General features: G+C 58.6%; 8 protein-coding genes across 8 annotated transcripts; 6 read left to right on the top strand and 2 right to left on the bottom strand.

The window, feature by feature from the left end:
* Nucleotides 1–1,955: 1,955 nt before the first annotated feature.
* On the top strand, nt 1,956–4,715 carry BXZ73DRAFT_54592 (Creatinase/aminopeptidase; the record flags this gene model as incomplete). Its single annotated transcript, XM_048021196.1, has 12 exons — nt 1,956–2,281; nt 2,333–2,407; nt 2,458–2,963; nt 3,014–3,225; nt 3,279–3,591; nt 3,656–3,722; nt 3,779–3,890; nt 3,949–4,047; nt 4,105–4,219; nt 4,281–4,339; nt 4,394–4,513; nt 4,572–4,715. The coding sequence occupies 12 exons, from the start codon at nt 1,956–1,958 to the stop codon at nt 4,713–4,715; spliced, it is 2,148 nt and encodes a 715-aa protein (XP_047872804.1).
* Nucleotides 4,716–7,095: 2,380 nt separating this feature from the next.
* BXZ73DRAFT_92701 (carotenoid ester lipase) lies at nt 7,096–9,370 on the top strand (the record flags this gene model as incomplete). Its single annotated transcript, XM_048026455.1, has 12 exons — nt 7,096–7,274; nt 7,333–7,526; nt 7,581–7,645; nt 7,701–7,741; nt 7,792–7,940; nt 7,995–8,064; nt 8,128–8,401; nt 8,454–8,559; nt 8,613–8,664; nt 8,718–8,968; nt 9,030–9,064; nt 9,128–9,370. 12 exons carry the CDS (start codon nt 7,096–7,098, stop codon nt 9,368–9,370), a joined length of 1,659 nt encoding a protein of 552 aa, XP_047872803.1.
* A 137-nt stretch (nt 9,371–9,507) lies between these two features.
* On the bottom strand, nt 9,508–12,120 carry BXZ73DRAFT_54565 (uncharacterized protein; the record flags this gene model as incomplete). Its single annotated transcript, XM_048021191.1, has 4 exons — nt 9,508–9,775; nt 10,163–10,542; nt 10,606–10,802; nt 10,872–12,120. The coding sequence occupies 4 exons, from the start codon at nt 12,118–12,120 to the stop codon at nt 9,508–9,510; spliced, it is 2,094 nt and encodes a 697-aa protein (XP_047872802.1).
* A 1,175-nt stretch (nt 12,121–13,295) lies between these two features.
* BXZ73DRAFT_106362 (uncharacterized protein) lies at nt 13,296–14,743 on the top strand (the record flags this gene model as incomplete). The annotated part of the gene is made up of 4 exons (XM_048016607.1): nt 13,296–13,556; nt 13,611–13,640; nt 13,960–14,045; nt 14,557–14,743. The coding sequence occupies 4 exons, from the start codon at nt 13,296–13,298 to the stop codon at nt 14,741–14,743; spliced, it is 564 nt and encodes a 187-aa protein (XP_047872801.1).
* Nucleotides 14,744–14,927: 184 nt separating this feature from the next.
* BXZ73DRAFT_106361 (uncharacterized protein) lies at nt 14,928–17,417 on the top strand (the record flags this gene model as incomplete). The annotated part of the gene is made up of 4 exons (XM_048016606.1): nt 14,928–15,024; nt 15,081–15,194; nt 15,247–15,638; nt 15,690–17,417. The coding sequence occupies 4 exons, from the start codon at nt 14,928–14,930 to the stop codon at nt 17,415–17,417; spliced, it is 2,331 nt and encodes a 776-aa protein (XP_047872800.1).
* A 441-nt stretch (nt 17,418–17,858) lies between these two features.
* On the top strand, nt 17,859–19,647 carry BXZ73DRAFT_106360 (uncharacterized protein; the record flags this gene model as incomplete). The annotated part of the gene is made up of 5 exons (XM_048016605.1): nt 17,859–18,214; nt 18,296–18,434; nt 18,488–18,585; nt 18,638–19,365; nt 19,427–19,647. 5 exons carry the CDS (start codon nt 17,859–17,861, stop codon nt 19,645–19,647), a joined length of 1,542 nt encoding a protein of 513 aa, XP_047872799.1.
* A 1,277-nt stretch (nt 19,648–20,924) lies between these two features.
* Nucleotides 20,925–24,538, top strand: BXZ73DRAFT_106359 (uncharacterized protein; the record flags this gene model as incomplete). The annotated part of the gene is made up of 18 exons (XM_048016604.1): nt 20,925–21,107; nt 21,179–21,290; nt 21,344–21,498; nt 21,559–21,921; nt 21,975–22,200; nt 22,251–22,274; nt 22,336–22,389; nt 22,442–22,498; nt 22,549–22,622; nt 22,685–22,746; nt 22,796–22,915; nt 22,988–23,129; nt 23,184–23,232; nt 23,284–23,352; nt 23,410–23,551; nt 23,608–23,646; nt 23,702–24,273; nt 24,330–24,538. The coding sequence occupies 18 exons, from the start codon at nt 20,925–20,927 to the stop codon at nt 24,536–24,538; spliced, it is 2,652 nt and encodes an 883-aa protein (XP_047872798.1).
* Nucleotides 24,539–24,852: 314 nt separating this feature from the next.
* On the bottom strand, nt 24,853–27,155 carry BXZ73DRAFT_81478 (uncharacterized protein; the record flags this gene model as incomplete). The annotated part of the gene is made up of 6 exons (XM_048023512.1): nt 24,853–24,939; nt 25,058–25,296; nt 26,109–26,290; nt 26,400–26,665; nt 26,731–26,859; nt 26,916–27,155. The coding sequence occupies 6 exons, from the start codon at nt 27,153–27,155 to the stop codon at nt 24,853–24,855; spliced, it is 1,143 nt and encodes a 380-aa protein (XP_047872797.1).
* Between the last annotated feature and the right edge of the window lie 522 nt (nt 27,156–27,677).

Below are 27,677 nucleotides of genomic sequence, written 5' to 3'. Positions count from 1 at the left end.
TCGATATGCATCTGCAACTATGGTGTCAGTATAAAGAGATGGCGTGAAACACGACATGCTCCTACCAGTGTTCATGGTGTTTGATCCAAGTCTGAACGCAGCTGGTGCCAGCCTGTGCCAGCCGCCAAATCGGAGCAGAGCGACGTTACAGCCTGTCATAGTCACCTGATATGGCGCGTCGATGCAGGTAACGCGTCGCGGCGTGACTATAAGGTTTGCGGGAGAGTGGGGAGCTCGCTCGTCGATCGCCCCTCGTCTCATTCCTTCTACTATTACTACCACCACTCATCCATATGCATCGATTGACGTCCTTCCCAACGCACACCCCGCCGCCGGTCCCCTGGCTCAACTTCCACGACACCTGAGAAGAGAGTCAAGAACATAGCGACGGCGACGTCATCGTCGCACTGGCTGTATGCGCTCTCGGCCCCTGTGTACTGGAGGAGTGCATTACTCATTTCGTTACCATCCGACAGAATGTGCATCCCGCTTGCACCAGGACCTAGCCACCCGCGAAGGGATGATGTCATATGGCCAAGGCGTCGCAGTGAGTCGCGCGACTCACTGGCGCGATCGCCCTTCTCTAAAACGGCTCGAGCCCTACTCCGGCTTCTCGCCCGTTCACCCCACGTCCCCATTCATCTCCCCTCGGCCGAGCAGGATTGAGCCAATCAACGGACCCTAGCGTCTGCTGATATGTCCCGAGCGGCGCGGACAACCGGACGGCTCTCAGGGCAGCTGCAAATCCCTGCGGCGAACGTGCATACAGGGTTCCGGGGAGCTGGTGGTCGAGGCGGTCTACGCGGGGCGTCGAACATGAGGCCAGTCCATTCAATCGAGGGTTCTCTTGCTGGCATATGGGCGGCTCAACCGTTCGACAAGTCCAGGTGAGCGACAGATGACGCCGTGCCCAGGCTCATTTCTGTCTCCCCACACTGACGCATTGCAGGAGCAGTAACCTGCGTATAGTCACGGGTGCGCCATGGATCGACGAGAGCGTTCTGGTGCTAGGTTGCGTCAGCGAGTCGGAAGGGGATCCCTGTCGGCAGATGGCGCACAGTGAGGTTTTATATTCGTCGGGCACGGACCACTCGGAGCGCTGACTGTCGGAGTGTCGCCGAACAGTACGAAAGAGGGACGCGGAGGCCCGCAGAGGCGGCGAAGAAGACGGCTCCCGGCTGAGGCTAGAGGGAAGCCCGGCCGGCGGGCGGACATGAGGCGGAGCGGAGCGGGTCATCCGGGGACCTCAAGCGCCCATTTATGGGCAAGACGCCGGGGTTCAGGGCAGGCCGACGTGGCGGAGACGCGCGGGGCTGGGCAAAGACTGGCAAAGATCACTCGCTCGGACTCCCGCACACGCTCGATCTTCCGCCGTTGCTCCCAACGCCTCGTGTGCAGCAGCGTCCCCATAACCCCCTCCTCTCTGTTCGGTCCTTTATTGATTCTCTTCTGCGACACCCATGGCGCCGCCGCCGCCTCCGCCGCCTCCCCCCATCTGCATCCCCTTCTTTGGTGGCAAGAAGAATCGCCGCCTCACCTACTCCGAACGCTCCGCGACCGAGGACTACAGCTCGCGTCGCTCCAGCATCGACCGCCTCGGCCCCGATTACTCCCCCACCGCCACGCTTACGTCTCGCGCTGAGAAGCTCACATTCTCCTCCGAGACCGAGTCCTTTGCCCAGGACGGCGACAGCGCCATCGATGTCACCCCCCTCCCCCGCGGCCCCCCTCTCAAACGATCGAACACTGTCACCGGCTCGACGAGGGATAAGGAAAAGGGTGGTGGAGGCTCCAAAAAGTGGGGGTATGGCTACGGCTGGGGCATAGGTAGGAAGGACAAGGGCAAGGAGGCCTTCAACGAGAAGCAGTCTTTCAACACTACTCCTCCCCCCGACTACAACAGTCCCTCCCAGAATGTGCGCTCTGGCGGCGGCTCGTCCCAACACTCGCGACGGATGTCCGAGACCTCGAGCTACCAGGGCCCATCTCGCCGCCCGTCCTTGTCAGCGTCCACGAACGGCGGCTCCATCCGCTACGTCCCTCCACCCGGCGAGAGCGGACCAAAGCGCTCCAACACGTACAAATCGACCGGCACCCGCAACACTGGTGGTAGTGGCAGAAGTCGTCCGACCTTGTACCCCTCCGAGTCGTCCAGCACGCTCGTTGGGTCTGCACTGGAACGCAAAGTTCGTGATGAGGACCCGATTGTGCAGAGGCAGGATACCTTGCCACGGCTAGACGCATTGAGGGAGGAGATGGAGAAGCAAGGTCTCGACTGGTAGTAAGTGTCTTGTTTGTCCTACAATCACACGACCCCTCATCACTCCCCTAGCATCATTCCTAGCGAAGACGCGCATGGGTCGGAGTATATCGCTCCAACCGATAAGCGACGGGAGTGGATATCTGGGTACGTTGCCCGGATAGATGGCCTTCAATCTGTGTTCTCATCGTCCATAGGTTCACTGGTTCTGCCGGTCAAGCCGTCATCTCGCACAACGGGGCCTGGCTCATCACCGACTCCCGCTACTGGCTGCAGGCCCGCGACCAGCTCGACAGGAACTGGGAGCTCATTGAAGCCGGTTCCCCAGGCCTTCCCAAAGAATGGATGGAGTTTCTTGTGAGCCAAGCCGGCAGTGACAACAAAATTGGCATCGACGCTCGCCTGATATCGTACGAGAAGGCATCACGTCTCAACCAAGAGCTTAAGGCCAAAGGCGCGAAGCTGCAGTATCCTCCCCAGAACCTCGTCGACCTGATCTGGCGCGAGAAGCCAGCCCGCTCTCGCGAGCCCGTGTACGTCCAACCGCAGGACTTCACCGGCATCGGCGCTGGGCGTAAGCTTGCTCTCATTCGGGACTGGATCATGGACCAGCGTCCGTCGATCCCGTCGTACTCCAAGTCTTCGGAGCCCAAGGCGTCTCAGAAGCAGGTGGCGACACTATTGTCTAACTTGTCGGCAATCGGTGCGTCTTTTGACTCATCAGGGGCCCCGCTGCGCTCACCAAGTCTGTAGCGTGGACGTTAAACTTGCGCGGGGACGACATTCCTTTCAACCCCGTCTTCCATTCGTACCTGTTCATCGGCCTAAGCGACGCCACGTTGTTCGTCGACCAGAGCAAGATCACCTCCGACGTCCATGACTACCTCTCATCCATCTCCGTGAATCTTCGGGACTACAATGACATCTGGACTTTCCTGCGCCGCAAGGAATGGGGCGAGGGTAACGTAAGTGGAAAGTTTCTTCCGTTCTTGCTGTTCGTTCACGGCACAACCATCAGGTCATCGTCTCCCCGGAAACGTCATACGCGATCTGCCTCATGGTGACAAGCTTCAAGTACACCGTGCTCCCCTCCCATGTTGAGGAGCTGAAGGCGGTCAAGAACGACAAGGAGATCGCTGGTCTTCGGAACGCTTACCTGCGCGACGGTGCTGCGTTCGTCCGGTGGCTCGCTTGGCTCGACTCGAAGCTGCAGCAAGGTTACGACATCACCGAGTACGAGGCTGCATGGCGCCTGACCGAGTACCGGCGCAAGAACAAGCACTACATGGGGCTCGCGTATGAGAACATATCGGCGAGCGGGCCTAATGCCGGTGAGTCTGACGTGTATCTGGCCTCGGGGCGACGCTTGGGCGAAAATTGACTCGCGCGCCCCAGCACTGCCGCACTACGTCCCGCGCAAGTCGACGGCGCGTATGATCGACCGCGAGACGCCTTACCTCAAGTGAGTGAGCTTATCGCGCGTAGCGAAGCACGCACTCACCCTCAATTCCTCTCCAGCGACTCGGGAGGGCAGTATCGTGACGGCACCTGCGACACGACGCGGACCGTTCATTTTGGTCGGCCCACGGCGGAGCAGTGTGAGGCATTCACGCGTGTTCTTCAAGGCCACGTACGTGCATCGGGGCCGTGCTCGGAGCGACTGCGTGCTGATGAGCCACGCGCTATAGATTGCCATTGACTCGGCCATCTTCCCTGAAGGCACCTCGGGGGCGAGGCTGGACGTTCTCGCGCGCAAGGCGCTCTGGCAGGACGGCTTGAACTACATGGTATGGAGCCTTCCGCGTCTCCGCTATCGGGGCTGCCTCGCTGACGCTGGTCCGTAGCACGGCACTGGCCACGGGTTCGGCTCGTTCTTGAACGTGCACGAGGGCCCGCAGTCGTTCTCCTCGGACACGCCGCTCGTTCCGGGGCATGTCATCACCAACGAGCCCGGTTTCTGTGAGTTCTTTCGCCGTGATTGTTCATGCGACAGGACCGCGCTGACAGGGGATGCACACAGACAACGCGGGCAAGTGGGGCATGCGGATTGAGTCTGCGCTCGTCGTAAAGCGAATCAAGGTGAGCGATCGTTCTGCGATGTGTTCGAAGATCATACGCTCATCTGTCTCTCAGACACGGGGCAACTTCAACGGTGATCATTGGCTTGGGTTTGAGCGGCTGACGTGTGTGCCGATCCAGACGAAGATGGTGAAGGAGGTGATGCTTTCCAAGGAGGAGCGACAATGGCTCAAGGTGGGTTGCGGTTGATCTGTCTTGATCTGCTGGATCGTGGGACTGATTGTGCTTGCAGGACCACAACCGTCGCTGTCTTGATCTCCTCCAGCCGTTCCTCCGCGACGACACGCGGGCAGTGCGCTTCCTCCGCCGCGAGGCCGAGCGCGGGATCGGTATCGCCAGTGCCGGGCCCGGTGGACTCACCATCGACTGGGACTGAACCCCCCGCCTAGCACGCCGCCTTGATTCCGGACTCGTTCTCGCCTCTCTCTCCTTCCGCCATCGTTGCCTCACATTGATTTCACTCGCCTCGATCTCGTTACGCCGTTACAATGGCCAACATACGAAGACGACCCGCGGTCGTATCCTTATTCGGTCTCGTGCTGACAGTGTTTCTTCGTCGCCACCAGGACCCGCATGTGCCCACGTCCGTTATGCTCGCCTCTCCCTTCCCACCCGACCTGTCGCTCTCGCCTCTCTCGTTCCGTTCCTCATGTCTGCACGACGCGCACGACATTGTACGACCACCTCCCCTCCGTCTCCTTTCGTATCATATCGTACACCAACCAAATCGGGGTGTCGCAGGGCACCCCCCTAAGCCTGTTCCTCCCCCTCCCTCTCGTTGTACAAACGTATCGCAGTACTCTCCGTGGATGGCCGGATACCCGCCGCCGCCGGTGGCACCCTACCTTAGAGCCCTGGCGCGCCGGGACCCCGGGCCCCACGCCAGCTTGTACTCTCCGTCTCGAACTTGACTTATCGCACGGCCGCGCTGTGCCCCTGTCCCGACTTCCGCTTCGTGTATATGTCACCCTTTCCTTTTATTCCCCTTCCTCGACCCTTGCTCTTCTCTTCTGCGTGTACGTAGTTGCGGCTGCTTAGACCGCGCGCGTCCGGGTCGGGCGCGTGCGTGGCTGTATGTAGGGCGGAATCTATAGTCGTTTCGCCATACTTCATTGGTGGGATTGAGATCAGCAACAGACGGAGAACGGGAACAGACGAAGAGCACTCGCCATGTCTTCGTGGTTTTCTCGGGGGTCATTCCACGGTCTCTTCGCGATGCTACCGGATGGTGGAAGGCTGTTCGATGATGCTGTAACTGCTGAACCTGCAGCCGACGGTGCAGATTGGCCACGCAGAGCCCAACTTCGTACATGCGCTCAACCAAAAAAGGAGCCCAGCTTCGCGGTGCCCCGCGTACTAGAGTCCGTGGGCGACCAGTGTCTTCGGAGTAGCTCTGGTCGCCGAGAAGGACGGCACCAGGCGTGCTCTGGGTGACCGGGACTCGAACTGCGTGGCACCGTTCGGGAAACATTCGTCGGCGAAGGCGGATGTCCACGGGCGGGTGCCTCGCAAGCCACCGTTTGTCTTCCCAGGCAGGGATTTGGTGTTCTGCAGAAGGTATGGATGGGCGCAAGGTCGCGCTCGTCGGCCCAGGCGCGACTCAAGGACTGCGTGGCTTCCAGGACTTCGTTGGTGCAAATTGACGGTGTTCTTTCAACCTCGACGTTCTACCTCACAGGGGTAGACAGTTGAGAGGCTCCGGCATGTACTCACGCGAGCATCCCCAGATCTGGGATTGAGCTGAAGCGGTCATAATAAACGAAGAGGTTGAAACGATGGTACATTGGCGTAGGATCTGAGGGGAAAATACAACGCGGGGACAACATGGGGGACGAACAAGACGTACATGACATCGTGTTGAAAGTAAGCACGACGGGGGACGAGGGACGACACAGAGGTAGGTGAAATGCGCTGGATGATGCTCAAACATACCTGGCTGAGGGAGTAGCTAACCGCGTACCCTTGCCGATCCAGCCTGCACATCCTCTGACTGCCTGTGGATCTGCGTCACAGAAACTGGCCCTGGAGGCCACTCATATTCGGAGAGCGGTGAAGCCCTGCATGTAGAATGCGTGATATGTTAGGAGGAAAAGCCGCCGTGCTCACCTTTTCTAGGCCTCATCGACATCATTCATCGCCCTTCACCGGACACATACTTTGTCCCTCTCCGCGAATGGATCTATAGGAGGAGGATGTTCGAGAAAGGGGAGTCGCTTACGCAGTGTACTATACTGCAGTCGTCCAAAAAGGCTGGAAGGGCTCCATATACGCACGCCGCCGTAGGTCGCGAGGGGCGCAAAAGCGAGCGTACTGGAAGAGAGGCCCGTTGCCGGGCGAGGTCGTGGTGGTAGAGGGAGTCCGAGAGTGCGAGCGCCTGCGAGCCCGCACTTCTCTCTCTACCGCCATGCACCAACACAACCCTATCAGTCGGTCGATTGTGCCTGCTGCGATGCGACGGGCTGTGATGTCGCTTGCGTGCGTATGAAATCCTTCCGTCCTCGTCGCAAGTCAAATATAAAGTACTTACTCGTCTGTAGCATGAATCGAAAGACGGCAGGATGAAGCTCATCCTATGTTTTTATGGGGTTGCCCAGGGTCGGTTTCAGAAGTGAATTTCACAGCCGGGCTGCAGACGGTGGAATTGATTTTTACGCGGCCCCCACACGGAGCGGCCTACAAACGGCGTCCTTGGGTGTATCCATCTCGTATAAATGCTCCAGGCGACTCACAAGTGACACTTGCAGCCCGGTACTCCGATGCATTCCTCTCTTCTCCTTCTTCCTGCCTTCGTCGCGGGCGCCGTCGCGGCTTCGTCTCCCCTCGCTCTTCGAGACCTCGGCGGCCCACCCACCGTCACACTCGACTCCGCGACAGTCATTGGGAAGCTCAACGGGTCTGTAGTGCACTACCTCGGGATCCCTTTTGCTCAGCCCCCGTACGTTCCTTGCCTTCCGCAACGCAGATGTCGATGCTCACTGTTTGCCGCACACCAGGATCGGAGACCTTCGTCTGCGCGCCCCTCAGCCGATATCACCATTCACTGGAACGGTCAACGCAACTGCGTTCGGGAACCAATGTATCCAACAGACGTTCCCAAACCTTACTTTTCCGGCAGACGTGCCCGCGGCTGTTGGCCAGTATCTATCGGCATTCGTAACGCCCGCCCCTGTACCAGAGAGCGAGGATTGCGAGTCTTCCAGGTTGCTCCAGAAAAAATAAACGTCCTCACAAGCCATCCCAGGTCTCAACTTGAATGTTATCGTTCCAGCAAATGCGACTCAAGAAGATAAGCTTCCGGTCGTTGTGGTGTGTTTCTCGCTTCTTTCGCGTTCTCTGAGTTGACTAGCCGGGCCATTTACAGTGGATTTACGGTGGTGGCTTCCAAGCAGGCTCCAACGCCGTGTAAGACCCCTTTACTCTTGCACTCATTGCTGCACTAACAGCACTTACAGCTTTCCTGGAGAGGCGATAGTTGCTCGTTCCGTCGAGATCGGACATCCTGTTATCTACATGGCTATGAACTACCGGTTGTCTGCGTTTGGGTTCTTGGGAGGCAAAGAGGTCAAAGAAGCGGGCGTCGCGAACCTCGGCCTCCTCGACCGTAAGTATTTCATAATGTAATGTCACATCTCACACACTGACCGTGCCTTGGCAGAGCGTGAGTCGCTCAAATGGATCCAGAAGTACATATCGGCGTTTGGCGGTGATCCTGAGAAGGTCATGATGTACGTGCGCTGGAACCCTCTCCTTTCTTGGACTCTCCTCACACCGCCGGTTCTTTCGATCAGCTGGGGCGAGAGCGCAGGCGCAATCTCGGTAGCGCACCATATGCTTGCGAACAACGGTGACCCGCAAGGCCTGTTCCGCGCCGGCTTCATGGAGTCCGGTTCGCCCGCGCCCGTTGGCCAGGTCGACAACCCGTACTTGCAGACGACGTACGACACCATCGTCGTTGACGCCGGGTGCGCGGACAGCGCGAACAGCCTCTCGTGCCTGCGCCAGGTTCCGACGGGAAAGCTGAAGGCGGCGATGGATCAGACGCCCACCTTCCTGTCGTTCAAGGTACGACATCACCAGCTGCATAGCGTCTGTGCTGAGCGCCGAGCCTGCCCAGCAACTCAATACGCCCTGGTTCCCGCGGGCCGACGGAGGGTACATCAAGCAGGAGCCGCAGCACCAGCTCATCTCTGGCGCGATCGCGACGATCCCGTTCGTCATCGGTCGGTCCTGCTCCGTTCTGCGCATCACCTCTCTTCTCATCGCCCTCGCGCAGGAAACGACCTGGACGAAGGAAGCGCCTTGTCCTTCCCCACCCTCAATCTCACGTCCGTCTCACATTCTCTGCTCCACCTCATCCCACCTCTTACCGCGCCCACAGGACCGACGACGAAGTGCTCGACTACATCCAAGCCAACTTCTTCCGAAACACCTCGCGCGCCGTCGTCGCCAACGTCCTCAACCTGTACCCGCAGGACCCAGCCGCGGGCTCCCCATTCGGCACGGGCTCAAATCACTCGTACTCGCCGCAGTACAAGCGTATATCCGCCATCCAGGGTGACTTTTTCGAGCAGGCCCCGCGGCGGCTGTTCGTGCAGCAGCTCGGGAACCGCCAGTCTGTGTACAACTACCGTCAGTCCCGCGTCCTCGCTCGTGTCCCGGTCCTCATCTTGACAGTCCATCCCCCGCGCAGTGAGTGAGATCGACCAAGTCGACGGCATCGGCGCGGTGGGTTTCCCCTACTTCCGTCGTCGCGCGCACGAGCTGACGAGGCCGATCTTGGACATCCAGGCGCACGGCACCGAGCTCACGAACATCTACGGCGGCGGCGATATGGCGGACTACCTCATCCGCTTCGCCGCGACTCTCGACCCGAACGGCGACGGGGCGCCCGCCTGGCCGCGGTACACGACCGAGAACCCGGCGCTGCTCACGTTCCGGGACAGGGTACCGTTTGTGAACGTGACGATGGACACGTACCGCATCGCGGGGATGGCGTTCCTGACCCAACTTAGTCTCGCGGATCCCATATGACAGGGGCAGTGGGCAACGTGCACGTGCGTCAGAATAGCGCGGTTCCATTTGTCTTATTACAACGATACACTGGCATCATACTGTCCTACATACGCGAAGGCTTGCAAATACAGGAGATTTCTAGGTCGCCCCTCCGTCTACTGGCGTCTCCAATACCCGGTATTCTCCTTGATCGTGATGCGCGCGCTCTCGAACAGGTCGTTCTTGGCGATCGACAAGTCGCTTTCAGGCCACGATTTCTTGTGGAACTCTCGAAAAAGATTAAGGAGTTCGGTGTGACTGCTTAAGGGCCCGTTCTCTTTGGCTACCCGAAGAGTATCACCGGTCGCGGAGGGCATTTGGGAGGTTGAAGTCGCGGAACTGGCGCCAGCTAGCTCAGGGCTTGGCAGCAGGGCTACTTCGAAGCTCCCAGAGTCCACCTCCGATGAGACGTCGTCAGCGGGATCCCGTTCAGAGCCAGTGAGATGCTCCAGGACATCTTCTTCAGAGTTGTCTGAATTCAGTTCGGAGTCTTCATCGTCGCTCCCCGAGTAATCGCTAGAACCCGGGGTGGTGCCCGCGGACCGCCGCGATGCCGCATCCGACCGCGGCAGGTCTTCGTCCATCGGGTCGATATCGAGGGCACCATCTTCGCCCTCGTCCGCTTCTCCTGAAGATTCTGCTGGGGAAGCAGGACGTGCGAAGTAAGGTAACTCGGAAGTGTTTACCGTATCGACCAGAGGGCCCGGGGTAACGAGTTCAAGCTTGGGATGCGGGATGGTCGATGGCGGAGGATCGTAGAACTCGATGTACTCGTCGTCATCGATGGGGACGTAGTGCATGTATCCAATTCCCGCAATCCGTTGTAGAAGATCAGTCAGGGTGGTGTTGGCTGGGATCGGCTTCATCCACGGGGTCTCCCGTTTCATGTTCTTAAATTTTGCTCGGCCTCCGACATGCGCACCGTCTGAGGCTCGCACCTTGTGTGCAGTGTAGACTTCCTTGACGACGCGCATCAGCCTGGAGTGGACTGTGTCTTTGCCTTCGGTAATCTCGAAATCGGGGCAGTTGGTTTCATGACGTCGGATAACGCAGTATTCGAACATATGCAGAAACGACTCGACGTCATCTTGGACTCCATACCCACGAGTCGGGAAGCGCAGCGAGAGGGCGGATCGGTGCAACCAAGCTCCCTAGGGAATTTTGTGAGCTCGGAACAATATGTGATGCCAGGAGCAAAGTTGGTATCGTCTTACCGGAACAATGTCTTGACGCCGAGGCTTTGTACCGTTCTCGATCTCATCACGCGTCTTCGCGAAGTCCCAGTCAACGAGCAAAGCAGTTTGAGGCTTGATTTCCTTCTTTTCGTCGTCATATGCTGTAAGGATCCCGATGCTGTAAGTGCTGACTGCGCGGTGAAGCACTCTTGCTTTATGCCAGGCGTCGTAATGTGCTACGGAGAAGATGGCTCAGCTGGTCTGCACCCGGCATGAACAGTGTATCCCCTGCGCTGAAGACGTACCTTCCATAGCATCAGCCATGAATCCACAGAGAGACTGGAAGTTCTTGAACTCAGAGAGCGGCTGGAAAACCTCCCGGAGCACTATGCGGTAATGAACGTGAGCGGGCAAGCCAATCTGGGGTTCTTCAGGAGTGCGACGGAGAACCATCGTTCGCTGAGGCCCGTCTGACTCCTCGTCTGGGACATCACCACCGTAGTCACACGAAGGTACGTTGCGCACCCCATGGTCGTTGAGGAGTTTGTAGACTGCGTGCTCCGGGGGAATGTTAGGATCGTCGAACCTCCAGTAGTCCTTCACGGTACGTAGCTCTTCATCTTCCACGCAGTACGCAACATAGTAGCGACGCGCATTTCCAAAAAGAGTGGATGTCCTGGTTGTCGGGCACCCAACGACGTAGCGTTTGCCCGCTATGGTCATCAGTTGCAACGGCCACTGCTTTGTCTTCGTGTCGAACGACAAAGCGCGAGAGTATTGGCGCACCAAGGGCCCCAGAGTATCATGGAGGCGCTTGTGGGTGAAATTGTCCAGTGCTTGGTAGACGTCCGGCGGCAGCGATGGAACAACGGTATGATCGAATCCGAGCTCTGTCCTGGTCATGTGAGCCAGACGCCAGAAGAACTGATGCAGCGCGGGATGGCCTTCAGATCCCCACTTGAACGGAGTGGAAGCGACGCATGACCCACGATCGAAGACGATGATCCGTGCCTCGAAGCGATGGACGTAGAGGGCGATGAGCCGAGTCCGATGTTGGCGATTGAATATGGTCGCGCAGTATTCCGAAATCTGGCCAAGCGCATCTTCAACAGTTGCTGATTGCTTTTCAACGATCGGCGGCTCCGCAGAGTCCGGGTTCTCCGCATCGACTTTCGAGGTAGGGAAACTGAAAGCGGACAGGGTACGCTTGGTTTTCGCCTCAATCGGCACGACAATGTGCGCGAAAGACGCTTTTCCAGCGTAACGACTACGCTCCTGTCGGAGACGCTCCTCTTTGGGGGTCCTGCGTTGTTTGGCCTTCCCTTTGGCACTGTCTTCTTTATGCTTCGCCGGCGCTTTGGACTCAGTGGCGCCTCTAATCTCGGCGAGAGAACGATCCTCAAGAGTTTCTTTGAAGTAGACAGAGAGATCAGGCCTAATGCCCTGATGGACGTGTATATCTTCCCGGTCTCGTAGGGCTTCCTTGGATGAAGTGTCTAGGGTTTTGAGTGATCCGACACCGCTCCCTTCAGACTCGGTAGCGGCCAGTTCCATAACGTGCGCGGAGATCTGGGCCTAGGGAATTTCAGATAAGCGAGTGGATATACGCCGCAGGAATAGAGGATGCCACGTACGATCTGCAGCTGGAACCACCATTCGTATGTGCTCCAGGGAGAACCCTTGATGTAGCTGAACTTGGGTAGGATCTTCTCCGCAGATTCGGTAAGCCTGGATCCGCCCATAAAATTCTCGAAAACGTATTCCAGTGACTTTTCTGTGCAGTGTTTGTACAGCGGCTGGAACTCATGGTACGCCTTTCCCATACCGTGTCCTCCTTGATCTACGGGTTTGAGAGGGAGTGACATCGCAGTTTCGTCGATATTGTTTGCGCCGCGTGGCGAGGGATTCTTGACACCACATCCGGCAGCCCGCGCCTGGAAAGCACCCATATGTTCGGCCAACCGCGCGATGCACTATGTAGCGCCCGCCTTTGCGGCGTTTTTCTCTTTGCAACCATCATCGATGCTCACAATGCTTGTATTAACCCTCGTTGCTCGTCTATGCGGTGCCTTCACACTTGCCCCATCGCCTTTGTCTCTGTTCCTGCAACGCTGGTCAATCGCATCTACGTTCCAGTCCCTTCGATCCTGGCCGCCGCTCTTCCAATCTCAAGCTTGAGCTTCAACAATCAGCCCTCATCTCTCCACAAATACCACGGTCGCGGGCGGAGGCAGAGCCTGTTTGCAGCCACTGTATGGGACGTTGGATGAGAGGGCTCCCTCCTTTGGGAACGGTCAGGAGTGGAGGCCGACAGCTGCGTCGGCAGTGAGCATTCGTTCGCCCATTTCCCCCGAGAAGCACTGTAAGTCTCCCTTGGTCCCTCCATGCATTCTCGCGTGTCAAGAGCGCACTCGTCGCACGCCATTGTCACTCTCAGGCCGGTCATACCCTGTCGCTCCGGCGAGTTGCCGTCACTGCTCGTCAGTGTCAAAACCGTGTCCCTTTGATGGGGCTTACCGTCACCGCTTTGTCAAACCGTATGTCTTCCTTTTTTCTTGCATCTCGGATGGCCACTCATCAGACAATGTGCCACCCTTAGTGGCTTTCGGCGAGTCATGCCACTCGGAACGTTGCTTTGGCCTTGCCTTGACCTGTTACACATGTATAAGATGGACGCAGAAAGTCGCTCGTCCTCATCCCATCCACCGCGCCACCAAACGCTCGCCCCCATGCAGCGCCAGTCTCGCAACCAAGCCGCCGACTCCCAGCATATGTACTATCGGACCGTCATCCCAGATACAGCTACCACACTCGGCAAGTCACTCGATGGTGTTCACCGTGTCGTCTACAACTGTCCCTACGGGGTCCCGCTGTGCCTGCTCACCGACCCCACGAAGGGCGCGGAAGTAATGGACAGAATCTACGGACCACGACCGGAGCGACCCAGCCTGACGCCGAACGGCGTGTTGAATTACAACCTCTATATTTCAGTACGCCCCCTTTCTTTCCCTCGTCTTTCCTCCGCGGCTGACGCCCCCACCCAGTGGCCTGGGCTGTGGGCCGGCGGGTACACCGTACAGATCCGCGCCTCGTCTTCTGGAGCCTGTATCTGAGAGACTTTGTGGGCCCGATCGTGCGGGCCTATGAGTGCGCTTTCGCCGTACGTGATCTCATTCTTGAACGCACCTTACCGTCTAATCCCCCGTTTTGGACCATACAGGAAGCAGAGCAGGACATCCGATCAGGGAGGTCGCCATCCTGGCAGAGCAGCGCAAGATGTTCCCAAAGGCGCGCACGGGCCCGCTCCCGGTCGGGCTCGTTCTGCGTTCGGTGACCGTCGTCGGCCTGAATATCCTGCCGGACGTGGAGGTGCTACAGCTAGGGCAGCCGTAGTATCAGTTCTTTGGCTGCGAGATCAAGTTCGCGTTTGAGGTGCCCGCGTCCGGGCCGCCGGACGTGCTGAAGGACTGGGAGAAGAGGTACATGTCTGTTTTCCTCTGCGTGGCAAAAGGGCGTCTTGATATGTGCATCCCATGTATGGTGGCGTATAAACTATTTTTTTGTTTTCGTAATTGGGTAGTTTCATATGTCATCGCCGACGTGCCACGATCCGTGTAAGGATGAGAGCGTGGGCGGATTGAGAACGGGGAACACCTCTTTCACAGCCTCTGCCTCATCGAGTGAATGTGCGCAGCACACGCGCTCCCTGCATTGCTCGCCGACACGGTCCCCGCGTTGTGCGAGGCGAAGACGACGAGCCCGCGCGCGACATATGGTTGACGTGTGGATCATGACGGGTGTGGGCGCGGAAAATGGCGGCGACCGAGGACCTTGACCGCTAAAATCTTGGTCTGTGCTCCCATGCCAGAGCATGGACCATGTCCGATGTGTACTTTGGCTGTCAATATTTTAATAAGTAGTGCGAGTCGTTCCCTTGCCAGTTGCGCGTTCCTCAAGAATGACGTCACCTCTTGGCGCCCATGCTCGCAGTGACGTCGCGGCTCTCGCGTCCTCGTCCACCGCTCCTTTCTTCTCCCTTGCCATGCAGCCATCATCTTCTTCCCTCACCAAGCAGATCCCACCATCCTATTATCGCTCACAGAAATGGGCGCGTGCTGCTCTCGCCGCCGTCACTCTCGTGTCCCTCGCGACGCGCATGACCGTCAACCGCTCCTAGGAGGTCACACACCCACACGGAAGATGCAAACGTCACTCACAGGGCTCAGTTACAACGCGTTGCGGACGCCATCGCGGCACTCCGAAGCGGGAAGCTCCCCTCACAGTATCAACTGAACCGCGCTTTACGCCAAATTCTAAGCTCAAACGTCTTCGATCCAACGTTTGGAGGAGGCCCACCGGTAATGGTAGACGAAGATGTAGTCGTGACAGCAGAGAGGCTTGCAAAGAGTGCCCGGGAGATCTGTCAGGCATCATTGGAGTTCGGGCTGGAAAAGAATGGTAAGTTCACCTCGTCTCGAGCATTCGTCGCCGCTCACAGCTTGCGTCGTGGACAGACGACGACAGGGTGCAAGACCTCGTGTTTCAGCTTCGTGAAGTATCCAAAGCTTCGTTACGTGTCGGCGCCGTCGTGAATGTCGCGCCTGGGAGCTTGGACGCCGATGCAATCGGTAAGCCCGTCTCTTCCCGTGTATATGCGCCTCCATGAACGCATGCTTGCAGCGCAAGAGGTCCCCTCTCAGGAAGAAGTCATGGCGGACACAGTAGACCTTCTACATGCCGGCTTCACGCTCGTCTACACCCTGGCGACCTCCTTATTTTTCAGACTGCTACTTTTGGACCTCGTTCTCGTTGCACGCGACATCGTCGTCGAAGTTGCTGTACGCGTGGAACAGGCTGCTATCGCGGTAGAAAGCGCTGCTCAGAAGGTTGAAGAAACTGCGAGAACGGCCGATGGTTCTGCATCCCTCAACATGCTTCGACAAGACGGCTTGCTCCAGATAGAGGCATCCTTGGAAGACCCGACGGCGATGGGGGATAGGGATGCCAGCGGGAAGGTGGAGATGGACCCAGGAGCGGAGATCAGAAGAGCGGTCGTGAGGCGTCTGCAAGAGGTATGCTCTGACTTGTGTATCAAAGCCCTTTCTCATCGCGGTGCGGTATAGGCGATGGTCCGGGCACACTCCCAGCCTGAATCTCGAGCGGCTGTCGTCACGCTCCTGGCTTTCTTCCGCAAGTACGCCGCGAAGGTGCGGGCTGCTGCCGCAGAAGCTTCCAACGCAGAATTCCCCGCTGTGAAGATCGAACCGGTCATTTCTACGGATCCACATCTCACGAAGGCGTTGGAAGATCTCCGGGTGTTCCTAGAGCGCCTCGCCTCTGGCTATCCTTTGGCTCCCCTCCAAAACGTACTCCTTGTCACCTTCGTCGACATCGTCACGGTCCCGGCTTCCACTATTTCCGAGAGTCCCAGCAAGGCTGCCATGCGGAGCTGGATCTCGTTTCTCGGGTCGTGGCTGGAAGATGCCCTCGCTGATCCCGGCTTCGCGATCTCTGAATCCGGCACTGCGCAGCTAGAAGCACTCTACGACAAGGCACGCGAGATAATCGATGACGCGACAGACGAAGAGGATGAAGAGTGGGTCGTGCACATTCGGACGCTGCTCCATGAAGTCTCGGCCTTCACCTCGGCTCTTGAGCATGACCGCGCAACACGCAATCTTGTCGATGCTCTATCCGAAGCCGTGTCTAGCTTCGCTCAGCTCGGTCTCCACGCCGGAAAGGCAGCCCCTCGTGCCACTACGCGCGCGCGACACGAAGCCTTCAAGCAGGTCGCGCTCTGGATCCTCCCCCGCGTGATGCGCATCGTGGACGCAATCCCGATGCCTCGCGTCGAGTACGTTGACGACAACATTGAAGCAGCGGTGGACGCGCTCCTCATTTCTGCACCACGAGGGTCTGGCGATCCGGTTCGGCTGCGAGCGTCTCTGGTCCCCGACAAAGTGCGACTTGAAAGCTGGAACCAGGTCGTTGTAGAGCTCAACACGACATCTACGACTCCCCTGTCCCCCTCGGACTCAGTCGTTCACGCGAAAACAAGGGCGCGACTCCACTTCGAAGGCGTACGTTTCTCCGCTCACGACATTGCCTACTACCTGTATCACAAGGGTGCGCGGATGTGCGGCGCACGACTACCGTGCACGGCATATGAAGACGAGGGGCTTGTTAGCATCGATGTGGGTGCTCCAGGTTCGTCAAATCAGGGCCTCATTGCCGACGTCGAGCTCGAATTCGACACCTCCGCTTCCTCGCGCGGTTTCTCTGCTCTCCTCCCCTGGCCTTCCTCGTCCGCATCCCAACTTGTCGACTCCAACCCAACACCGCTCTTCACGGTGACGGACGTCCACCTCGACCTTTCTGGACTGCACATATCCCTGACGCGGAGCAAACACTGGCTGTTCAACGCGCTCATCGTGCAGCCCCTCGCGGCCCCGATCGTGCGCAGCGCCGTCGGATGGGCACTGCGCCGTCAACTACATGATGCGCTCGCATCGCTCGGCGCGTTCGGCGGCCGCGTCAAGGCGCGCGCGTCGCGCGACGCCCCCAGCGGTGGCGAGCCCCCGGCCCTATCCGCGACGCAGTGGTGGACCGCGTTCATGGACGAGCTTGACAGCTCACGCGGCTCTAGCGACCTCACCTCCGACTCCGACTCTGACTCCGACGACGCGGAAACTCCCCCCGCGGAGAGCCACACCCACGCGACCGCACAGGGTATCGTGCGCACGACGATCGCGCAATCGACGGGCGAGGCTGAGCCCGAGGAGAGCGCCCTCGCGGTGGGCGTCGGGGCGCAGCTCCTTCCGGGAAAGGGGGACCGCACAGCGCAACGCTGAGCGGGAGCGGGAGCGACGGCGGGCTCGACCTCGGGGGCCGCGCGGCGGCGGAGGGGCGTGGGGCTCTGGCGGACCTCGCGCGCGTTAAGGGCATGGTGCGGGAGACTGCGGATGCTGCCGCGGGAGCGGTGGGGGAGACACGGGCGGCGGGAGCACGAGTGGGCGCGCGCGAGCGGGTGGAGAGGGGGCGGGCGGGGTGGCGGAGCGCGGCGTTTGATCTGTGACGAGGCTGTGAGTTCGCTCGGGCTGTATGCGCTTACACGGCCGTCTGCTGACGTAGTTGTACGATGCAAGTGCCTGTCACTGCTGTACGTTAGGTGTCCTAGGAACGTGACCTTTACTCGGGAGCTGTCCGACGTCTGCTCAAGAGGACAGTTGTGCAGAGGAAGACGTGTGTACCCTTGGACATTGTCCTCCACGACCTCGCTTTCATCCCAAGATATGGCGGTAGCAACGACGAGCTCATCTCCATCCGTGGCCTCCATCGCCACTGATTCTCTAAAGCAACTGGAACGAGAGAGCGACCGCCCACCTGCACAAAGCGCGGAAGATGGACACCAGCCTGTGGCCACGGCGCTCCTCTCAGGTGCGACGCGGTGGGACCGGATGATGTCTGTGTCCCCTATCCAGATCGTCCGCATCCTCAAGATATACGGCATGAAGGAACACAAGGGGCACGTCCACGAGGAAGCGGGGAAGGACGTGCGCGGAGCACTGCATGCTGTAGGCGCGGTCGCCAAGGTCGCGAAGGGCGAAATGTGGAAGGAGTTGGTGAATGCCGGGATTGTCTTTGCGCTGTGAGTATCGTTTACCCTGCCACACACACGACTCTAAGGAAGCTCGGGATGCAGCTGTAAATGCACGCTTCGCCTTAATAGCAAAGCGCAGGGTGTTTCGTATGTGTATCCGTTGGAGATCCTGCGGGACGCCCTCGCTACGTGTGCCGTGCCCCCTAAGGATACGGAGAAGAAGATGGTCGAGGACCTGAAGAGGCATTGGTCGTCGATCATGCAACATGTGCGTTTTCCGCATCCCGTTCTCGGATACCGTCGCTCACGCGTGTTTTACAGGTATGGAGTGAACGGCGCGCTACCGAGTCTCAGAGTGATGCGCAAGTCGCCGCGCAAATCACTGGACGGTCTATATTCATGGATCCGTCGTTATTCAAGTCAGTGCCTCATTGTCAGATGATCGCCCAGCAGTCCTGACTCTGATTACAGCATCATCTTCGAGCCCACGGACCTCACGCTCGCGATCATCTTTCGCGACTGGATGCAGTCAAACTCCGCGCGCGATTCCAGAGCAAACCTCACAATCTTGCTCCCCCTCTTTTCCAAGCGCTTCCCGCCGCGCTGGAATACGCACCTCGCGCGGCACCCTCCGCCCCCACCGAAGAAGCTCCTTGAGCGAATCCTCCTTGGCTTAACCAAACACACGCCCGCCTCTCACTCCAAGCAGAACACCAAACGCGCGCCGCCTCCGCCCAATCTCAAGCATGTCAACCCTGCGACTCACTCCGCCACAGTTGCCGCGACCGCCGCGCTCTCCGCGTTCGCCGAGCATCTTGCCGAGTTCACCGAGCAGGTGCTGGCCGACGCGCGCGTCGAGTACGACTTCTTCCACGCGCTCTTCCGGGCCGCGCGGGCGCGGGGAGACGGCGACGGCGTGGGGCGGGCCTTTGTGCGCGCGACGTTCAAGTCGACGCCCTTCTGGGCGGCGAACGCGAACGTCATGCGCCGCGCCGCGGACGCCTTCCGGGGTGCAGAGAGCGACGGACGTGCGCGTGCGGAGGACGTGTTCGTCAGCGCGCTGACCACACACTCGGCCATGCTGGATGGGGTGGACGACGATGGGTTCGACGTCCTGCTGGGCACTTGGCTCGAGGGCGGGCTCCTGGATGTGCTCGACGACGCGATGGACGTCGTCATGCAAGTGGCTCGCGGGACGGGTGCATGTCTCCGTCTTCTCTTCTCTTCTCAGATCGGGATCGTAGCTGACTGCAAGCGCAGGCGTGCTCGTGGGCATCCTCGGCGCGCTCTCGACCCACCTGCCGTCTCTCTCGCCCGCGACCCGCGCGGCGTTCCGCACGCACTTGCCCCGCCCACATATGTCAGAAGCTCTCCGGGGCGCGGCGGACTCGGACCCGACGGCGGAACGGGGCGCAGGCCCAGTGTTGGACACGCTCGAACTCAGTTTGCTGCGGTCACACCCGCACCCCGATTCGATTTGAAAATAAATGGACATGTTGTTCGCATTAATTGATTGTACCGCAATGGCCTTTTTCATTCATGACGATCGTTGACACGGACGTTGAGCAGTTGCAGCGTAGCTCCGTCGTGTCTTCGAGCCTAGCGCCAGTCCCGGGGCTTGAGCGCCGTCAGGTGGGCGTTCCCACGCCACCAGACTCCGGGCAGTGTCAACGACGCCCGTACCTTGCTGCGAACACCGATCTTCTTCCACTGACCTCAGTGAAACATGACCGTGGCTGGATAGTTCTACTCCCTCTGCTGGAACCCCATCTAAATTAAGCACCAAGCCGGCTATATGCGCCCCCTTCGAACTCCTGTGACATCGTAGCGCAAAGAATCCAGAACTAGTACGCTCAAGCTCGGTGAGTGCTCGTCATCTCCGTCTCATCGATGTGCACGTTGCCGAGCGTCGGGACCGCGCCATGCATTCCCTTACAGCCTGTGAGGGAATCGCTGGCCTTCAAACTGGTTCCCGTGCTGTGATCACGGACCTTCTCTGATTGTGGACAATGATGACGGTCGGTGTCAGAGGTGCGGGCCGTGCTTACAGCATCCGTACTGTATCATGCCGCATTGACAGCTCTTGATACGTTCACTCTTATGCGGAATGTCTTACTCGCCCACCTCTCGCATGGTCGTCTTTGAATGTATCCTGCGACTCCTGCCGAAGCACGCTTACACTGCGCCGTTGGGGGCGCCATCATAGCGAACTTCTGACTTCTATCCATCTTCGCAGGAAGCTTATGCCGCCTTCTCGGCTTTGCTCACCTCAATCGCTCCCGTTACTCCCATGACGGTTAGGCTCTGCAGACCTTACATGATTGGTTATGATGCTGTTGGCAGTTCCCAAATGTCGTTCATGACGACGAGCGCACGTTTAAGTACTCCGCGGTGACATCGCCTAGCCCATCCCACGCAACCTCTCTCGCTCTAGTCTCGCTTCCCTCACCATCGACCCCCTCCGCTGAAACCGCTGCGCTCATGTTTCTGGCTTCGACATCACTCTTCCTCTTGCTGCTCTTCTCGCCTCTTGCACTCTCTCAGGACTTATCTCAGACATTCTTTCCTTCCAGTATCCCTCTTGCCGTGCGGAGTCCTTACCTCAACGTATGGCATAACAGCACGGTTGGTGCGAGTGCTCTTTCTCAATCATGGCCTTCATTCTGGCCCATGTCGGTGCGTAAATATCTCTTTCCTGCGTCTACGATCAGCGAGACAAACCGGAGAAATCACCCGGCAGAGTCAATCATTCACGGCCATGAGGTGGCGGGGTAGGATCAAAATCGACAACACTACGTTGAAAATGTACGAGTGGATGGGGGACAGTGGCGACTGGGTTAAGGGTGTGGTCTCAAACGTGCAGTTGACCCCCACGCGGACCATCTTCACGGTGACCACAGGGAGCATCCGGCTGAATGTCACCTTCCTCTCTCCCATCGAGGTGAGCTTCTTGATCGCTGTCGCTGGTACCTACATGTGTCTCATTGCGCGGATGGCGCATTTCTTGCACAGCCCGACGATCTCGTCAAGCAGTCGATACCATTCACCTACCTCTCTGTGGACGTTATGTCGATCGACGGGGCTCCGCACGATGTCCAAATCTGGAGCGACATCGTTCCCATGGGTAAGCCGACTGGCTCCTTCGACGCTCGCACGCTCATGGTTCCGTTCAAATAGACTGGCTGACGAACACCTCCAAGACTAACGCGTACTGGATAGAGCGTGATACGACGTCCAGCAAGTACGAGAAGATGGTCCTCAAGCTTCCCCCGATTAACGTGGAGGCCAACAACCATACTCTTGACGGAGTCATCTATCATGCGACAAAGCTGGTGAGTCCCCGCTTGCGACACTGATCGTGCTCCTGCCCGTCTAAGAAAGTTGGATTACAGGATGAATCTACGTCATTCGAGATGGACGTTTTCGACACCGTCAGGCAGCAGTTCCAGGTTAACGGTGTCTTAACAAACGCCAACAGCGACGCTTCAGCAGCCGTCCCAGCGTACGTGCTCTCTGGTCACCCCTCCAACGAATCGCTGAACAGCGACTACACGCTCAGGGATGACTATGTGTTCGCATTCTCCAAAGAGATGGGCGCTGTCTCGACCACGCCTCAGACTGTCACATGGGCAGTTGGCTACGTGCGCTCCCCGTCCATCCTGTATAAGACTCCTCAGGGCGTGAGACAAAACCGAGTCCCCTACTTCGAGACCGAGCACCCTTTGTTACCGACCACATTCGATGCAGCTACCGCGGTACGTCCTCGAATCGTACTGTGCGATTCAACGCTGATTTTGCAATTCCTCAGATTGACGTTTTCATAGCAGACTACGACAATGCGCTCAGCCGCGCAAAAGCGCTGGATGACAAGATCATGGGTGCCGCAGCGCAGGTCTCGCCCCACTACGTCGATCTTGTCTCATTGAGCGCACGACAGGTCTTCGCGTCTCTTGAAGTCACCGCCGGGACAGACGCGAGCGGGAACATCGATCCCTCGACGTCAAGATCTTCATGCGCGACACCGGCGCATCACAGTATGTCCCAGTTGTATGTTTGCGCTCGTGCTCTCACCTCTGCCTCACAGACGCGTCAGTCCGGTCGAACGCATGTACGCGGCGATGCCAGCGATCCTATACTTCAACGCGAGCTGGATGGGCTACATGCTCCAGCCCTACTTGAGAATCAGCAGAATATATCACAGCCATTCGCTGCACAGCACCTAGGTGAGTTGCTTGCGAAGACCGTGCGCGTGTGTCGTCTGAACGCCCGCTGTAGGAAATGTATGGCCTCAGGCTATAGATCTTGGGGTAGAAGAAAATTTGGGAGTGGAAGGTGCGCGAAGAAGCATTCACACGTCATAGCCTACTTACGATGCATCGCAGAAACTGGAAATATGCTGATAATGATGTATGCGCACGCCCGGTTCACCGGGGACTCCTCGCTGCTTTCTGGATATGTACGTGTACAAAAACGATATCCTGATCGACGGTCATCATCTCTGAAGCTTGTCTTTGGCAGTACGAACTCTCTAACGCCTGGGCGGACTACCTTGTCGCTAACGCTCTGAATACACCAAACCAGTAGGTGCTCTCGTCGCTGGCGCGGATACATATGTTGACCGACTTCTAGGCAATCGGCTGATGGGGTGCTAGCAGATAACCAGACGAACCTCGCCATCAAGGGGATCATCGCGGTCAAGGCTTTTGCAGAGATGAGCAGGATGGTGGGAAACGACGACAATGCGCAGAAGTACGAGGCAAGTATATCGACGTCATGAGCTGTGGAAGATCACTGACCTCTTGTGCAGACTTCATCGGAAAGCCTCATGAACCAATGGAGGTCGCTTTCCATTTCTGACAATGCCAAACATTTCCTCGGAAGATACGGGGTGCAAAACTCGCGGTCGCTGTTGTACAACCTGTACGCAGATCGGCTGCTCAACACGTCTGTTGTTCCGCAGTCTGTGAGTTGTTTATGTCCCATTCGATGTGGTGAAACCCATAGGTGAGCTTGTCAGCTTTTGGACGGTCAAGCCGAAACATATGCTCGAGTCATGCGACGCAACGGTTAGTATCTGACGGTATATTGGGAGGCAACCACTGACGGCGGAAACTCAGGTGCACCGTTCGGAGCTCCGATCGATAACAACACGCAGGATCTTACTAACGCAGGTAAAGGCGGGTCGTGTGCGCAGTGCACACATATCTAAACGAATAACACAGCATGGCTTGCATTTTGTGCAGCGACCACTACGAACTCTACCGTCAGTACCCAGCTGATCGACACGACATGGCTCCGTGCGAGCTCAAACGGCTCGGTTGGAGCGTTCCCCGCGATTTATGATTCAGTGGACGGATCGGCTGCGTCGAACTCGGGCGGTGCGGGGTCAGTTACCTATGCTACTGTTTATCTCGTCCGATCCTAACACATGGACTTGCTAGACCCAGTCTCGGCGCCATGTTCTCGCTGCTCGCCCTCACGTATGTTCTAACTGTCCACCAACTCACTTTCCGACCGTATTGATCGCCTGTATAGCGGGCCCCTCAACGCCTCCCAACCCAACAACCCAGGTCGCACCAGTGTCGGAGGCCGCGGCTCCACTCGCTCCAACATCGGCCCAATTGTCGGCGGAGTAGTTGGTGGCCTCGCGCTCCTCGGCCTCCTCTGCACAAGCCTCTACTTCTACGCGCGACGAAACCGGAGCCAGCGCGTGAAACACGTCTCTTTTTCGGGCGAGAGCGACGTTTTGTCTGTCGATGCAGGAATACTCTCTACCATCTGGACATACAGCAACCGCGGGACCGACTCTGCGTCCTTCCCAACGAACCTGCCCACCGTGACCGGTGGTTCGTCGCGGACACGGACACAGACCGGTACTGGAACGCGCACCGGCAGCGCACCCTCGTCTGTCCCTCCGCTTCTCTCCGTCCTCTTCCCTACATCCGACCCGGCCTCTTCCCCCGCCGCACCCTCGAGCGAGGGATACATCCCGTCCACGAAGGCGCTCCGCGCACGCCTTCGCCCCTCGCGCACGTCCCACCCCTTCACGCAGAGGCATCCTCCGACGCGCCCTTGGCACCCTCTTCCCCCCGGTCCGCATCCCCACGGTACGCATACGCACCCCCAGCCGCGGGCGGCGCCGCGAGCCTCCATCCTACGACAGACGCCATGTGTCAGGCGAGCGAGTCTGGCCTTGGGTCGCTCTCAGCGATGACCGAGGTCGTCGACCTGCACGCCGAGGTCGTCAACCTTCGGCGGGTGATGGAGGAGCTTAGGACGGACCGCGACGGGCCTCCGCCGGTGTACCCGGGGGAGTGTGCGGTGCCGCCGAGAAGGGTGGCGGGGGTGGATGACAAGAGGAGGTTGGATTGATCGTTCCGTTGTTCCGTTCGTCCTTTCGTTTGTATTTCTTTATTATGGGACTCGAGGATGGACTAGATGGTTTCCTTTTGTATTGTAGTTCGTAGCTGTCAACATAATTTTGCGTGGTCGTCTCGACGCGCGTACTTGTTCTGTGGGGCGCATATAGCGCAGCACACAGCGCCCACCCCTGAGATCTTGAGACCTGAGCCGGAGGGTTGGAGACCCAGCGCGGACGCGCCTCTGAAAGGTAGATGATTGTGCACGACTCCATAACATACGCCCTATCTATATATACAACCCAGACCGTTACAAAACCATCAGCTTTACAGTTTCTCCATGTTACAAACCGAGTCTCGATACCCCATCCAGAATAGTGTCCAGCGTAGTCCGTGTTGACTCTCCTTCTCCGTCTAGCCACGTCTGGAAGACACGACAGACCGCGTCCTCAGGCAGAAGCGCGGAGGACTAGTGCAAAGTCGATGAGGAAAGCCGTCCAAGGGCCGCAGAGACCGCACCAAGAACACTCACCTTCCTGCCCGTGCTCCTCGCCCACGATCTCAATCCCCCCTCCTCCTCGTAGTACTCGTCGTAGCACTCCCACTCCTCGTCGTCGAGCCAGTACTCCCCATCTTCCTGCTCCTGGTCCTCCTGCTCCCCAAAGATCTCCCACACCGGCGTCGGCGTGCCTCGCGTATCGGGCGCGGTCGAGACGCTGGTCGCCGCCGCCGCAGGGGCGGGCGGGAGCGTGCTCGTGATGAGGGTGTGGACTGGATCGTGTGCACGCGGCGGTCGGTGCCGAGGACGAGCTTCTCGGCGACAGAGGTAAGACGGTGACCGGGAGGGACGCGCTTCGCTGTGCGGCGACGAGGGGACTAGGAGGGCGGTGAAGGGGGGGGCGCATGGTGAGGAGGGGTGGGGAGGTAGTGTGTGCGGATGGGGGAGGAGGGAGAGGGTGTGCCGCGGCATGGCGGCGATGAGGCTTTAAGGTTCTGTCGAGGACGTGGGCGATGTCAGATGACCCTCTGCTTCCCAACTACAGCCTCTCGGCGCTGCCAATGGAAATCCAGAGCATCGTACCGCTTGAAGGAGTAGAAGAGCACTCAAGTACTCAATGCTATCACCCAGAGCTTTTGGAGGCTGAAGCGCTGAAGTTCAACTGGCAATGGATGACGTCACCGGTTCGCCGCAGATTCGTCTCTCGGGCGACTCCGAGATGCTCGGGGTCTCAGCCGCGAACCCTTGAGATGCTCACAGACACCAGCTAGTACACCGCAGTGTTAGAACAGTACCTGTTTAGATCGGCCCTTGACACAACGGTACGTTTCTAAGCACACCGTCACACCACGGTGCTCAGTATTGCACCCCACGCTCGCCACAACGATCGATCCGGTATGTTTTCAAATCGAACCGCCCGCGCCCGCGAGCCAAGTGCCCAGCAGCACTGCCCGAACCCGTCGCCATCCACCCCGTTCAGCATGGCGAGTGCGTGATCAGCGCGCTGATGACGTGGCTCCGACACACGCCCTACCACGCCTGTCCTCTCCGCACTCCGGAAGGCGCCCGCGGCACGGCACATCACGTTCGTGTTTGCCGTTCGGAAGGACGTCGAACGGAACGCCGCGCGCGGCGGACGCGGCGAGGGTGGCGGAGTGGTCGGGGCTTGACGTGCTTGGTATTGTGCGGAGGGGGCGCGCGTTCGTATCACACGCGTCTTCCTCTGCAGAGCGTCCTCTCAAGCAAACGTGGACAGCTCCCAAGGTTCTAAGGACACCTGACACAGTGGATTGACAGATTTGGTTCTAGATGGATGCATAGGAGAGTACATCAGAACACCCGGTATACAATGTCCGACAAAACAGTCGACATGCACATAAACTCCCAGTCTCGCAGCAGGTCCGGCCTCTCCGGCGCGGGGGCTCCAAACGCGAACGTGGTCTCGTAGTGACCAAACCAGGGATGCTGCGGGGGGCCGAGCTGAAGCACCTCCACATCTGCCTTAACCACGAGGTCAACTGTTACAGAGCGCAGGGCCAGCCCAACGGGGAGCGGGCTTCCGGGCGCCTTTGGAAATATCTCGCGGTTCTGCAAGAGCGCTTTGGACGCCTCTGGCGAGACCGCGGCCGCTTTCTCTGCGTCCTAAACATACCGCGAAACGGGCGTGTCAGGTTACTACAACGCGCCCGACGGAATGAGACACGCACCGCGAAGAATCGCTCGTATCCTCGCGCAACCTGCTCCAGAAGGTCTCTCCGACAGGGGGTCCGACCGAAACCTGTGGTGGCGACGCGTACGCTGTACGCCTTCGGCTTGCCGCCAAAAAGCCCGGGCCACTACGTGGAGAGTCAATCACGAGGCAACGTTGAGGGTCAGAAAAGCGAGTACTTACCGAGATCACGAGCTCAAAGTCGGACGCGCCGACGATCGGTGGATCCGGTGTCGGTCCGCGCGATCCTTCAAATATTTTCTGAAGCCTCTTGGGGTCGACAAGGAGGCATATAGGGACCGCGATCGCAAATTCGTAGGCTTTAGTATCCCGCTTCTGAAATCCCGTGCGTGTGGGAGCCCCAAGGATAGTCCGATAGTACGTATGCTGCGGGTTGGTGGTTTGATTGCAATTCCACTGCATGGCGGCGAGTTCGCTCCAGACCACTGTTGCATGGTGGCGATCGTTCACTGGGGGCGGTGGGCGGAGGGCGGGCGAGGTGCTGAAGATGGGTGACCTCGCACGTCCGTCTTATACGTGTGGACAGCCCGAACCGGGGCAGGGGTTGAAGGCGGTTTGCGGCCAAAGCGACTGGCATTCTGAGTGGCAAGACTCACTGAACCAAGCGGGTTGCCACTCAGGGGTGGCACATTGTCTGATGAGTGGCGATCAGCGATGCAAGAGAACAAAGCATAACATACGCTTCGACAGAGTGGCCGCCGCTTGTCCCCGACAAAGAGTGCACCACTCCCTGCTCATTGGAGCGCTGAGCTGAACCTCGATGGGATCGCGCAACGAGAGCCCATGGATAATGCGCTCTTGGTGCGCCAGAATGGACGGAAAGAAAATGAAGAACTCACCACGAGTTCTTCCCGAAGTTAGGCGTAGAAGGGCTACACTGACGCATAGACACCGGCTGAGACACTGAGACGAATGCTCATTCGA

Source organism: Epithele typhae (genome assembly GCF_022376455.1).
Source record: "Epithele typhae strain CBS 203.58 chromosome Unknown BXZ73scaffold_81, whole genome shotgun sequence".
In the NCBI taxonomy this organism is placed as follows: domain Eukaryota; kingdom Fungi; phylum Basidiomycota; class Agaricomycetes; order Polyporales; family Epitheliaceae; genus Epithele; species Epithele typhae.
Note: the sequence above shows the minus strand (reverse complement) of the source record. Positions and strands in the feature narration are given on the sequence as shown.